Below are 11,593 nucleotides of genomic sequence, written 5' to 3' on the forward strand. Positions count from 1 at the left end.
AAACAAAACAGAAAAACACACCCTTAAAATCATAAGACCCAACTAGGCCCTTCTTATACATACAGTACATACATATATATAATATATATATAAAATATACAGCTTACAGTTTCGTAGTCCTATTACAGTTAAAGCAGACTGAAAGGAGTGAGACTTTGTTTAGGAGCTCAGGTCAACAAACAAAGACGTCTCCAAACCCCAACGGGACACAGCAGATTGGAGAGGGCCTCTTCAGGGAGCTCAAACCACCCCTGCAGGCAGCCAGAACAGAGCACAGCCCTGCAGCCACCGGGAGCCAACGGCAGCAGCGCTCCGTGCCCAACTGCAACAGAACTCACAGAGTGAGCAAAACCAGAATCTGTCTGCTTTCCTCCACGACGGAGCAACGAGACTCCCAGAACCTCCTGTCACCAGCAGCCTCCCGGCGAGCTTTGTAAAAGCCAACGCGGCACGAATGCTTCTTCACGGAGCCGAAGGAAACCGGACTGACCGGAGCTCTCTGCAGGCTGGTCCCAAAGACTTGGTGAGGAAAACATCGCCCGCACTTCTTCAGGTCTCAGAGGTGCCTGAAAACGTTCTTCAAACAGTTTCTTGAAGTAAAACCAGAAGGGCCGCGCTGCAGCCGGGCGCAGCCGTTCTTTTGCTCTACTCAGGATCTGTGCCCAAGCGGACTTAGGAAGCTAGGGAGGACAGACTCAGCAATATGGGTGCTTGTTTGAAGCCTACAAGAAAGTGCAGCTGGCTGTGCATTCATAGAGCATGGCTGTTCTCTAAGGCAGTGCTTCGGGTGAATCGAGAGAATAAGAAGGCCTAGTTCCATGGGTTCGTTTCCTGGTACCAATAAAGGGGATTTCTGGTTTCAAAAGCAGCCTGCTTCCAAGGCCGAGGTCATGTTGCTACTGCTTCCAGGTAGCTCTGCAGCTTACGAACAGTTGTTTCATCCAGGGAGAAGAGGTCAAAGTCAAAGGTTGTGTTGGTAACGTTAAAATGCCCCGTTTCCTCAATGAGATTTACAATCTGTAAAGGACATGAGCAACAATATAGATGGAGTCCATAAAGATTAAGCACACCAGAAAGACTGGCAGATACAAAGCAACCCACATATCCTTTCTGGAGCCCTTTAGAAAAGCCTCAGAGCCACATGCCTCTCACAACAAGAAAATCTCCCAGAAAAGCAAAGCAGCTCCTCCTGCTCTAACTCAGTCTGGGAAGCGACCTGAGCACGTTTCCTTTGACATCAGACAGCCCAGCTTTGGGGCAGCTATGAGAACGACAGAGAGATGCACAAGCCACACTTCTGTGCCTTTTTCAACCAAAGCAACGCATGCACATCCGATTTTTTTTCCTACAGATCTACATTTAAAGTGAACCAGAGCATCTCAAGAAGGAGAGGCAGTGAAAAGCCAAGCATCACAGGGGTCTGCTTGAGACCCTTGGACACGGAGTTTACCAGAGTACAGCACCTTGCCAGAAAGCTGACCAATGATCTCTACCTGCTGCAGCACATTGCGCTCTCGTAGTGCCATGAGTCGCCTGTGGAGCTCCACTAATTCATCAGTGTAGGCCTGTAAAGGAGGCATGAACAGAAATAGTGACACACGTGGCATGTTTGTGTGACTGCTAAAGCAATCAGAGCAACTCCAGGCTCTTTCAGACACCTTCCTAACCCGTTTTACCCTACACTTTGTGCTGCCTCCTCTACTCTATCAAGTGCTGGGAGACCACAGACTTCATACCAATACAGATGTCTGAACACCACCAGCTCGGCTACTTCATTCAAAAAGCCTCTGCTCAGAACCTCTGAGCTCAGAGGAGCTCAACAGAGTGAAATCCATCGTGGTGAAGCTCAGAGCAGCTCTCCATCAGCAGGGCACACCAATAACTACTCACTGCTGAGGAAAGTTGCACCAACGCACAGAGATCAGCAGTGTTCAGCTGCAGAGTGCTGTGTTCCCAGTTAGTTTGTGTGCAACACAATGGGGACCCGGGATTGTTTATGAGCTGAGCATCATTTTAACTGCTCTCGTATAAGGAGCTGTTTGGTTGGTTTTGTTTCTTCGTTTTTAATCTCAGCACCGCAGCCCCCACTGCTCACAGGGGATGGATTCTTAATTTCTAAAGCAGTCTCAGAGTTGTTCGTGTCTGTCTCAGCAAAATTGAACTCATGTACATAATTGTACCAAGGCAGGGAAAAAAAAAAAGCTGTGAGACATGGCTTCCCCCTAACACAGCTATGTGCAGAAAAGCATTTCTCCCAAAACACTGCAGCAGTACTGAATGCTTCACTTTCTGGGACAGTTTAACATGTTCACAAAAGCACTGGCAGCTGTAGAAGCTGATGATATTTCAGGCCCTCTCCCTTCAATGGGTCTCGAGGGTGTCCCCTTCTATCTGCATTAAGTAGTCTAATAAAAGACACCATTACCTACAGAGCTGTGCTCAGATAAGCTACCTCAGCTACATTAACAGTATCAGTGGTAAAGGTTGTGCAGCCAGCAGGAGATTAGCACCTCCAATATCACACTTAAACCAACATTAAACATTTATCCTGTGATCTATTCTCCTGCTGGAAGTGTGTTAAAAAAGGGGAAGAGCTACAGACTGATTAGTTTAAGGATCTCCATGATTAGACTAAAGAAAAGTATTAAAGCTCCTGCTTGATTTATGGGACAAAAAAAAACAAAAACAAAACACATCACCATGGGGAGAATGTCCTGGCCAACTCGAGATTTGAGTATTTGTTTAAAAGCAGCATACATACACACTGCTTGACTTTCCCTGGAGGGAAGAAAGAAGGGAGTTTCACTCAACAAACAAAGAATTCAGCTAAAATAGCAAAGCAGAGCTCCAAAGAAAATCAAATCTTTAATTTGTAAGATCAAAGACAGATGAAATCTGCCTTGTAACAAATAGGTGCTCACTACTGCAGCAGCAGCCACACCAGTGGGTCACACAAAGGGCAAATAAAACCATTTTGCACGTGGAAAAGACACAGGGGTGTCCCAGCCTAATGCACAGTTTCTATAGTGTCCCTCTCCCACGTCTGTCCTTTCAACATCTGTTTAGCATTACACTCTAGCTGTTAACCTGCCAGCACAGAGCAATCTGAACCAGCAAGGCCACCTCCAGTTGTTTTCTACACCACGATATGCAAATCTTCACACACACCTTGTCATAGGTTCCCTTCTTCAGGATCTTCTCTGGTTTGTTACAAGACTCCGGGCTTTTTCTTCCAGATGCCTGAGGGCAACACAAATCAACAGCAGGGACCAACATGAGTTCAGACAATGTGCTGCTTTAACAGCCCGTATGCACAGCACTGAAATTACCTCACAGTGAAACAGAGGAGCACTGGTGCTACCAGAGCTCACACCACGGCCTGAACACAGAGCAGGAAAAGCAGTGCTGTGTGGGCATGCAGCTGCCATACCTTATTATTTGCTGGGGGCAGCTTCTGAGCAGAGGGAGGCTCTCGACTGGGCAGGCAGGAGTCTGCACTGTTGTCACTGTCACTGTCACTAAGGCTCAGTCTGAAAAACAAGCAGCACAGAATTAGCATCAACAGGCAATGGGAAGCTTCAGTAAATCCACGTGGTTTGGGTGACAGCTAAGGGAAGTGAATAATGCCCACTAATTCTGTTCCTTATCACTGAACCCTACACTGCCCAGATGAACAGTAAAAAAAAATACATCATCTATTTAGTGTTTCTGGTATTTGAGATTTCCTCTTTAATCCCGTTCTTCTCTTGCCCTACAGCTGCATCCTACTTTTGATGAGTTTGTAAAGCCACTGCCCATCCCCTCAACAGTATAAAAATTGTCCTTTAAAAGAAATCTCCTTTCCTGATAATAATTTTGCTGATAGTGGCAAAATACAAAGGATTTTTTGCTTGTTGTTGAACACAAACGTCACTTGCAATCTGCAGCTTCTATCTTGTCTGAGCATGTGGCTTCAAATATTCAGCCTAAGACTCCAGGTTTTGGCTACAGCAGCGCTTCCTGAGGGCAGAAGGACAAAATTCAACTATTCTCATTGACTAAAGCAGGAAGCAGCTGTTAAACAAGTCCTGTGGGAGCCAAGTAACCAACTGTCAGTGTGCACCATCAGTGGAGATGAAGACCTCTCAGTTCTGAAGCAGCAGCACGCAGTGTGAGCAGCACACGCTGACAGCACCCACAACACTCCTCTAATCTCTGCAGATGAAAGCTGTCACGCACCATTCCGTGCAGCACAGATCTGAGGATGGCAATTAGGTGACTATTTTGAGGAGCTCAGTCACTCACACCTGCGAGCTCCACACACCGCTTCACAGCAGCTTCTTCTTTGAGCTCCACTCATCTCTCCTTACCCACTTCTGTTCTCACCCCGCTGCTTTCACTGGCACATCTGTGTTGCCTCTTTCTCTGTCACTCTCCCCTCACACAGAACCCTATCGCTTCGATTCTTCCGGGCAAAAATACCAAACACAGAGGGCAAAGGGGCAGCAGACATCCATCATGATTCGGAACCACCTGGAATCCCGGCTGACGGGGTTTGCTTTGACTGCTGCCTCTTCCCCTGAGGAGCTGTCGTCATCATCAGACTCCTCCGACTGCAGGTCCTCCACCATGGAGCGCAGCGGGCCTGTGAGCAGAGGGGAGAGAGAGCAGCATGAGACATGCAGCAGAACTGCAGCCAAACTCTGACACGGATTGGATTCGTTGTCATTAACATCAAGCAAGGCTTCTCGAGGAGACAACGCTGCTGTTTTAATTTTGCAACACCCACTGAGGCAGAAAGCGAAGTCAGCGGGGGAAAGAGCCCAATCCTGATGGTTAATAACTGCCGAAACAAGAAATGTACTTGTTCATATTTACACTATGACGTTACTGCCTTCTGCTGAAGCATCACAGCTTCCATAGAAGAAACCACGTGAACCTGATGTATGATGCTGGGGAGCAGGTCTAATTTTCAAAAGCCTTTCAGCTTTACACAAGGAAGACTGTAACACACTTCAGTTCTGGCAACACACCTTGACTGTGGTTCTGAGATGGCTCGAAGTCAGAGTCGGAGCTGGAGTCGGAGCTGGAGCTGGAGTTGGAAGGGCTGGACTGGACAGACTTAACCCCCCATAAAAGGAAAAAAGAAAAAGAATCTTAATCCTTCTAATCTGGAGAATCACAGAGCACAAACACAGCGCCGTACATCACTGAAACACAATTACAGAGCACAAAGTGCAAGGTACACAAAAACAACAGCTCCCGACAAAACCCTCTGTGCTGCTCACCTCAGAGTGACGGCAGATTTACACCCCACCATTAAAGTGTCAGTGTTTCCCCAGGATTTGCATAGATTTTAATCCCCGGAAAGGGACCCATCCCACACAGTTCCAAGATCTAAAAGGTATTCCAGTGTATTACCACGTCCTCCAAACAGTTGTTCCTATGTTGATCTGAGTGATGCACTGTATTGCTGCCAGTTCCTTCTGACAGCACAGATCAGCCAACTCCTGTGAAATCGGCCCAGCAGGCAGCACCGATGCCCCACCACACTGCACTGAGTGCGCATGAAGAGCTCGAAGCACCAGCACTACTGACAGCATCCAGAAACAAAGGTTTAATGCTACGCCAAGTTTCTAAACACAGCAGAGCCTTCTGGTGCTTCACGGCGAGGGCCACGAGGTGGCAGTGGAGGCAAATCACTTTTTCCTCCCCAGCAGCAATGACTGCAGCAATAACCCGAGGGTTTTTGTCTCTCTGCAATCGAGGAGAAAGATTCTTGACTTCCACCGGTTTGGGTTTTGTTTTGTTTTGTTTTTTAGGAGTAATTTCCTGGAAATTTAATGTTTCCATTTCGTTGTGCCATTCTTGGGAACCCACCTATCATTTCTGCTACCAAATCCTGATGCCAGAGATAACCCTCACATCCTCACTGGTGGATGAGCTTTGTCACAGAACACGTTAATGCTCTCAGAATGATACATCAGCAGGCAGAGGCACATCAGCAGCTTCAGGCACTAATAAGTCCAAGCAGCAGAAGTATTTCCATCTCAGCACTCAGTCCTTCCCTATAGTTTTTCACCCAAAGATTCGAGCTGCATTTGCTCAGCTTTAAGAAAGGAGAAGGAGTGGATGGGCGACATAAAAATGGTGTCACCCTTGTCAACCGTCTGGCAGCAAAGCAGAATGATTTAATGCCAGTATCTGACATAGTGGCACATGGCAGCCTTATTTGTTTAGAAAAATTACCACAAAGTGAAGAGCACTATTTTTAAGATCAGAGAACACAGTGCTCGTGTCCTACCCTCAGATTCCATCCCATCACCTTCATTCCTGCTGACCTAGCAGGTGTTCCCCTGCAATGACCCACCAGGACTTGAGAAGCAGCAGGCAGGGACTGGGCAGCCCCTTCCTCCTCCTGCTTTACCCCCCTGGGCAGCTGCAGCCATCCAAGGCACCCAGCCCAACCAGCTCACCACGACAGCACGAAGCACACACCAACAAAGGGAAGAAGCAATCCTGCTCCCACGTCTCAGCCTCTCCCTTTTGTCAGCACCAGCATTTAGGCAGCCAAGCACGAGGCCACATCAGGGAACTGGTCTTGATGGAAAAAAAAAATCAAATACACAGAAAGGCACAACCAACTTTCAGCGGGGCTGAAATGGAAGGAGGAACTCCTCCAGCCCTCTGCAGTCACACGAGCTGCATGCCAGCAGCACAAATGAGAGCAAGGCTGTTCCTTTCAGCAGCAGCCTGCGAAGATGTCAGCTCAGAGCAGTGAGGAGCTGCAGCCCCAGAGCACGTTGCACAATGTGTTGGCTTCAGCAGCAAAGCTGATTTAAGAGTTTCCGGGCCCCGGTCCACCTCCAGCTGCTCACTCACTTTAGTGATGTGGCTTACCACACAGATCCACAAACAGCTGTACCAGCACAAACCACGGAGAGCAAACTGCAGCCTTGGGAGCAAAAAGAGCCCCCCAGGATGGAAAAAGAACTCCAGCAGCTTTCTCTGCTCTTGATGCCAATGCATTATGCAGTTAGATCCCCATGCTTCACGTTCCACGGAAACCCAAGCTGGTCCGACTGGCAGCTGCCACACTTTGCCCTCCAACTCCCTGAGCGCTCCTCTCCCCCTGGGCTCGCACTCCAAGGGCTCTGCAAAGCATCCAGCAGACAGCAGAGCTGGTGCAGGGGAGGACAGATGCATGCGAAGCGTGGTGGGCGCGGGGCAGGGCTGCAGCAGACACAAACACGGGCTGTGGTTTCACAGAGCAGCCTTAACACCACTATCAGCTTACAGCTGTGGCTGAGCCCCAAGGGATGACACCTAAGAAACAACCAAGTACAAAACTTCCAGGGCTCAGAGATCGGCTGAGAATTGAATCTTGCTGAGAGGACCACGTATCTTGTGCAGAGACAAGGGGCTTAGCACACACTGCTGCACTTTGGTTACAAAGCTTTAAATGGAGAGAAGCAGTTTCTCTCTAATCCCCTAAATTCACACTTGATCTGGAAAAATCTTTGCAGATTCTCTTTAATTAGCACTTCCCTAACAAACTCCTCTACTGGAAATTTTCTGTGAAAACTCTTTCTCAAATAAACACACCCGTGCTTACTGCCCCACAGTGCTGATTAAACCACAATGCAAATCATCCCCAGCAAATTCACTCAAGTAAAACCAACCTTTCTCAAAGTAGTAAGCAGTTCAAAAACCCATGTGATACAAACCCAGGAATCCTATTACAAGATACACAGCCTCTTATAATAAATAAAAAGCACACAAGAGAAGCAGTCTGTCTGGACCTGGGTTGTGTCTTTCCCCTCCTATTTTTTGCCTTCTTTGGGAAAACAATTTTCTGAAGACAGAGGGTGAGGAATGTTCTTCGTTGTAAGGAGGAAAAAAATATTTAGACAGCTTTTTAAAATAGTAGTAGAATAACATAATTTGGCTTGTTTTACAACACAAGTTATTTAGATTTAATGGCACGTGGTTGTAATTTGAGCTTTAGTCAGTAACACTGCTTACAGGCTATGGCAGGAAGAGTTCTTTACATTTTTTGACGCTGTTTCTGAAAAGAAGAAAGCAGAAGTGAAATTATTTGCTCCATTGACGGACTCAGATCAGATTCAGAAACGTTACATTATCATAAGGGACCGATCTGTACTCACCTCTGATTTGAAAGAATTCTCATCCTCTGAATTTGACTCCTCCATTTCCACAGGCTTTTTGATCTCCTTGGCCTCGCTTTCGGATTTTACCTTTTCCACTTTGGCATTCATCTTCTCCTTGGTTTGTTTCTTCTCTGGATACGAGGAAGACGAGGTTCTGGGAGACGTCCCCAGGATATTCTTTACCCCTTTGGAGCTGCTCTTTTTTTGTTTTTTGGCACTGGGCTTTGGTGACTCCACATTGGAAGGCCTCTTGCTGGAAGACTTCAGCTCCGGCTGCGGCCCACCCTTTGGAGAGGTGTTCTCCAGTTTGGTCTCCTTCACAGCCAGTTTTGGTTCCTTGAAAGCAGCTTTCGGAGGCGCCTTCTCCTCCTTAGGCAGTTTATTCTCTGTTGGTTTTCTGGAGGAGTCCTTCAAAGGTTTGTTTTGTTCTCTTTCAAGGTCTTTGGAGGAGTTTTTGCTCTCAGAGTCTTTCCTTGGCCTCTCTCTGTGCTCCTTGGTTACTTTGTGTGGCTTGGATGCCTTGCTGCTTTCCTTGTTGGCATCCTAAGATTTAGCAACAGAAATGTGCAAGCTTAGTATGAAATAGGTTTTTATTCTGTGCAGAATTTCATTCTCGTGTATCACACTAAAGCATTTGTTTCATGTAGACATACACCCACTGATAGCAAATGTACTCATAAACATCTGGGCAGACATTCAGGCTTCCCTCAAGTTTTTGGGCAAAAAATGACAGCAGACAAACATTTGCCTCAGCACAGGGTGAAACATTTCACCGACACCTGTTCCTATGCATGGCCTGTAGAAGGACGACAAGGGTTAATCTGCAGGGTAACATCTGAGGGCACCTCAGAGGGCAGTCTGGAAGAGCAGACTTACAGGCTGCAGCTACTGGCAATTCTCACCAGAGTTTCTGTCTGTCAAGGTTTTATGGTTTTTGTTATTGGGATTCCACATCATAACGTCACGTAGAGCACTGGGAGGTCAAGAGTTAATGCTCCAGCTCCACGGATTGTTGGTAGTTCTGGGCATACCTGTCTCAGAAGAGAACTACTACACAGCCCAGAGGACTTTGCACTGTTCTGTTTCCGTTTTCTGTTCAGAGAGAAAGATAAAACTGTTTGCACTCACAAACCACCCCCTTTTTCCCTTCCTGCTAATCTCTGTAGTCGTGTGCTCCTCCCTACCTGTCCGCCTTCAGCATTACAGTAAGGCCTTTGGTTCTTCTTGGGATGCTCCCGTTTTATTTATTAGCCTCAATACTTATTATATTGCATTATATTGTGGCAACTCGCATCCCAACATCTTATTTAGTAAATTCACTTTCCTCCTCAGATCGTTGCTGCTGTTTTGCTTTCAGGCCCATCTCCCATCTCCCTGCCCTTTCCCCTTTTCCCCCTGTCCCCTTCCCCAGGGTGTGGGTCCATGGGTCCCCTCACCCCATTAGTCACAGGCTCAGGACAAACCAGCCTGTAAATCATTGACAGTGTCAGAGCCCTTTATTCCTCTTTCGTCTTCTCCATTTTCTAATGTGTAATTCTGACCAAAATTAAATCAGGCACTAATAGGTAAGTCATCTTTATTGTGCTTCATAACGCCAACGTGAGAAGGCGTGCTCAAAGTGCCAGGAGTGTTCACAGCCTTGAAGAAAGCAGGTATCAGAATGGTATTACACCATAAAATGTATTGCTGCTAATATTTGGGACTGAAAAAGAATATGTAATCAGCTTCAGAGCACACTGCCCGTGGATTCACACTCCTGCATAGAATTACACAAAAGCAGCCTTATTACACAAGTGACAAAGAAAGCTTAAGCTTCTCCTGAACCTCTCAGGAGCTACAAACTGCTGAGGCAAACGTAGAATCCTGAGATCACCAGCTGGGCCAAACATGGCATACTTGATGCTTTTTACACCACGATGCCAAGTAGTTCTAATGACAGAGGAAGTGCTGAGTGTCTGATCAGCCTGCTGAGAGACTGAAAGCCCCAGACCTACAGAACTAATAGTAGAAGAGCCTCACAGCTCATCTTTAGCATTAAGGACAACTCTAAACAACCAGAAAACATTCAGTACAACTCAATCTGCTCCTGCACTTCAGGAGGAAAACAGCTCACCAAGACCTCCCTGTCCAACTGAATTATGTATTTTGGTTTTTTTTCCCCCAAACTTCTCTTTAGATAAACCTACCAAATCATAAAAAGGTTTCCTTAAGTTCAGAGGGCAAATAAAGGACTGATGCAGCTGACACTGTAAGTTCCAGTCCATTAACTGGTTTGGAACTGAGTGACACATTTATGTACAGATTTCCAAAGCTGTCTTCACTGCGTTACTCTGGCATTATATAATATTAAGAAAAGAAGTTCTGAACTCTTTGATGGATGTTCTTATTTCAGGCTTACACAATGTGACAACCTCTGTCACTGATGACTCCACCTCCTTTTAATTACTGGGAAAACAGCATCATACCAGGCACTATGCAGAAAATCACCCCTGTCCCAGGGAAACCAGGACGAGCTCTTACTAGGAAAAAGCTGCAGTGAAATGAGAACAATACAGATCACCCCAGAACTGAACTACAGAGCACGAGGAAAAGCTTTTCAGAACCAGCTAGAAACAGCTACTGAACAAACTCTTATTAGCTCGCTGTGAAAGACTTCTTCAGCTCAAGGCAACAAAAGCAGGTTTCACTGACCTTTGACCCATGGGATGGTTTGGTCTTCTTGGGATCAGAGAAGGCAGAGAGTGGTATTGTGGGTAACATGGGATAATCGGGACTTGGCCTTGAAACAGTTTCTGCTCCCTCTGGCATTACCATCACCTAGTAATAAAGAAGGGGAAAAACAGGGATGAGTGAAGCTGAGCAGACTGTTAACACGTGATTGTACCAAGTCACCTGCCCACTGAACACACTGCTGTTCATCTCTGATGTGCTTATTTTTTCTACCTTAGAGAAGTTATTGCCTGGACTGTTCCAGATGCTCAGTCTCAAGGCAACTCTTGAAATGTCAAGAATAAAAGACAGTATGCAATATCAAGCACCTTTCCTAAAGGAAACTCCTATATTCTGAGCATAAAGGCAGAAACTCTATACTGCAGCAAATGCTCTTACTTTGCAAACGGGGATCGAGAGAAATCTGGAAGGAAGGAGCAAGACTTTCCTCATTAAAAAACAAACAAACAAACACCAGCAGACTTCGGGTACTTCCCTTGACAGGACCCTAAGACCAAGTGCTGACCTGCATGAAACAGCATCCCTTCTTATCTCCTCTATGGGGAAGATCTGGACAGACAGCTTGGAGTACTTGCTACTCCTGAGATTTATTATTGAAACTTTTATATATATATATATATATATATATATATATATAATAAATAATATATATATATAATATATATATATAATATATATATATATATAATAATAATAATAATAATAATAATAAT

General features: G+C 46.0%; 1 protein-coding gene across 1 annotated transcript; it reads right to left on the bottom strand.

Moving 5' to 3' along the window:
* Positions 1-6: 6 nt before the first annotated feature.
* MLLT1 (MLLT1 super elongation complex subunit) lies at positions 7-10,988 on the bottom strand. The gene is made up of 8 exons (XM_010724873.3): positions 10,842-10,988; positions 8,148-8,693; positions 5,013-5,100; positions 4,513-4,624; positions 3,431-3,530; positions 3,169-3,240; positions 1,494-1,565; positions 7-1,017 (listed from the first exon to the last, which is right to left on the bottom strand). Exons 1-8 carry the CDS (start codon positions 10,962-10,964, stop codon positions 889-891), a joined length of 1,242 nt encoding a protein of 413 aa, XP_010723175.1. The 5' UTR covers positions 10,965-10,988; the 3' UTR covers positions 7-888.
* Between the last annotated feature and the right edge of the window lie 605 nt (positions 10,989-11,593).

The sequence above is a fragment of the Meleagris gallopavo genome, chromosome 30, assembly GCF_000146605.3.
Source record: "Meleagris gallopavo isolate NT-WF06-2002-E0010 breed Aviagen turkey brand Nicholas breeding stock chromosome 30, Turkey_5.1, whole genome shotgun sequence".
In the NCBI taxonomy this organism is placed as follows: Eukaryota; Metazoa; Chordata; class Aves; order Galliformes; family Phasianidae; genus Meleagris; species Meleagris gallopavo.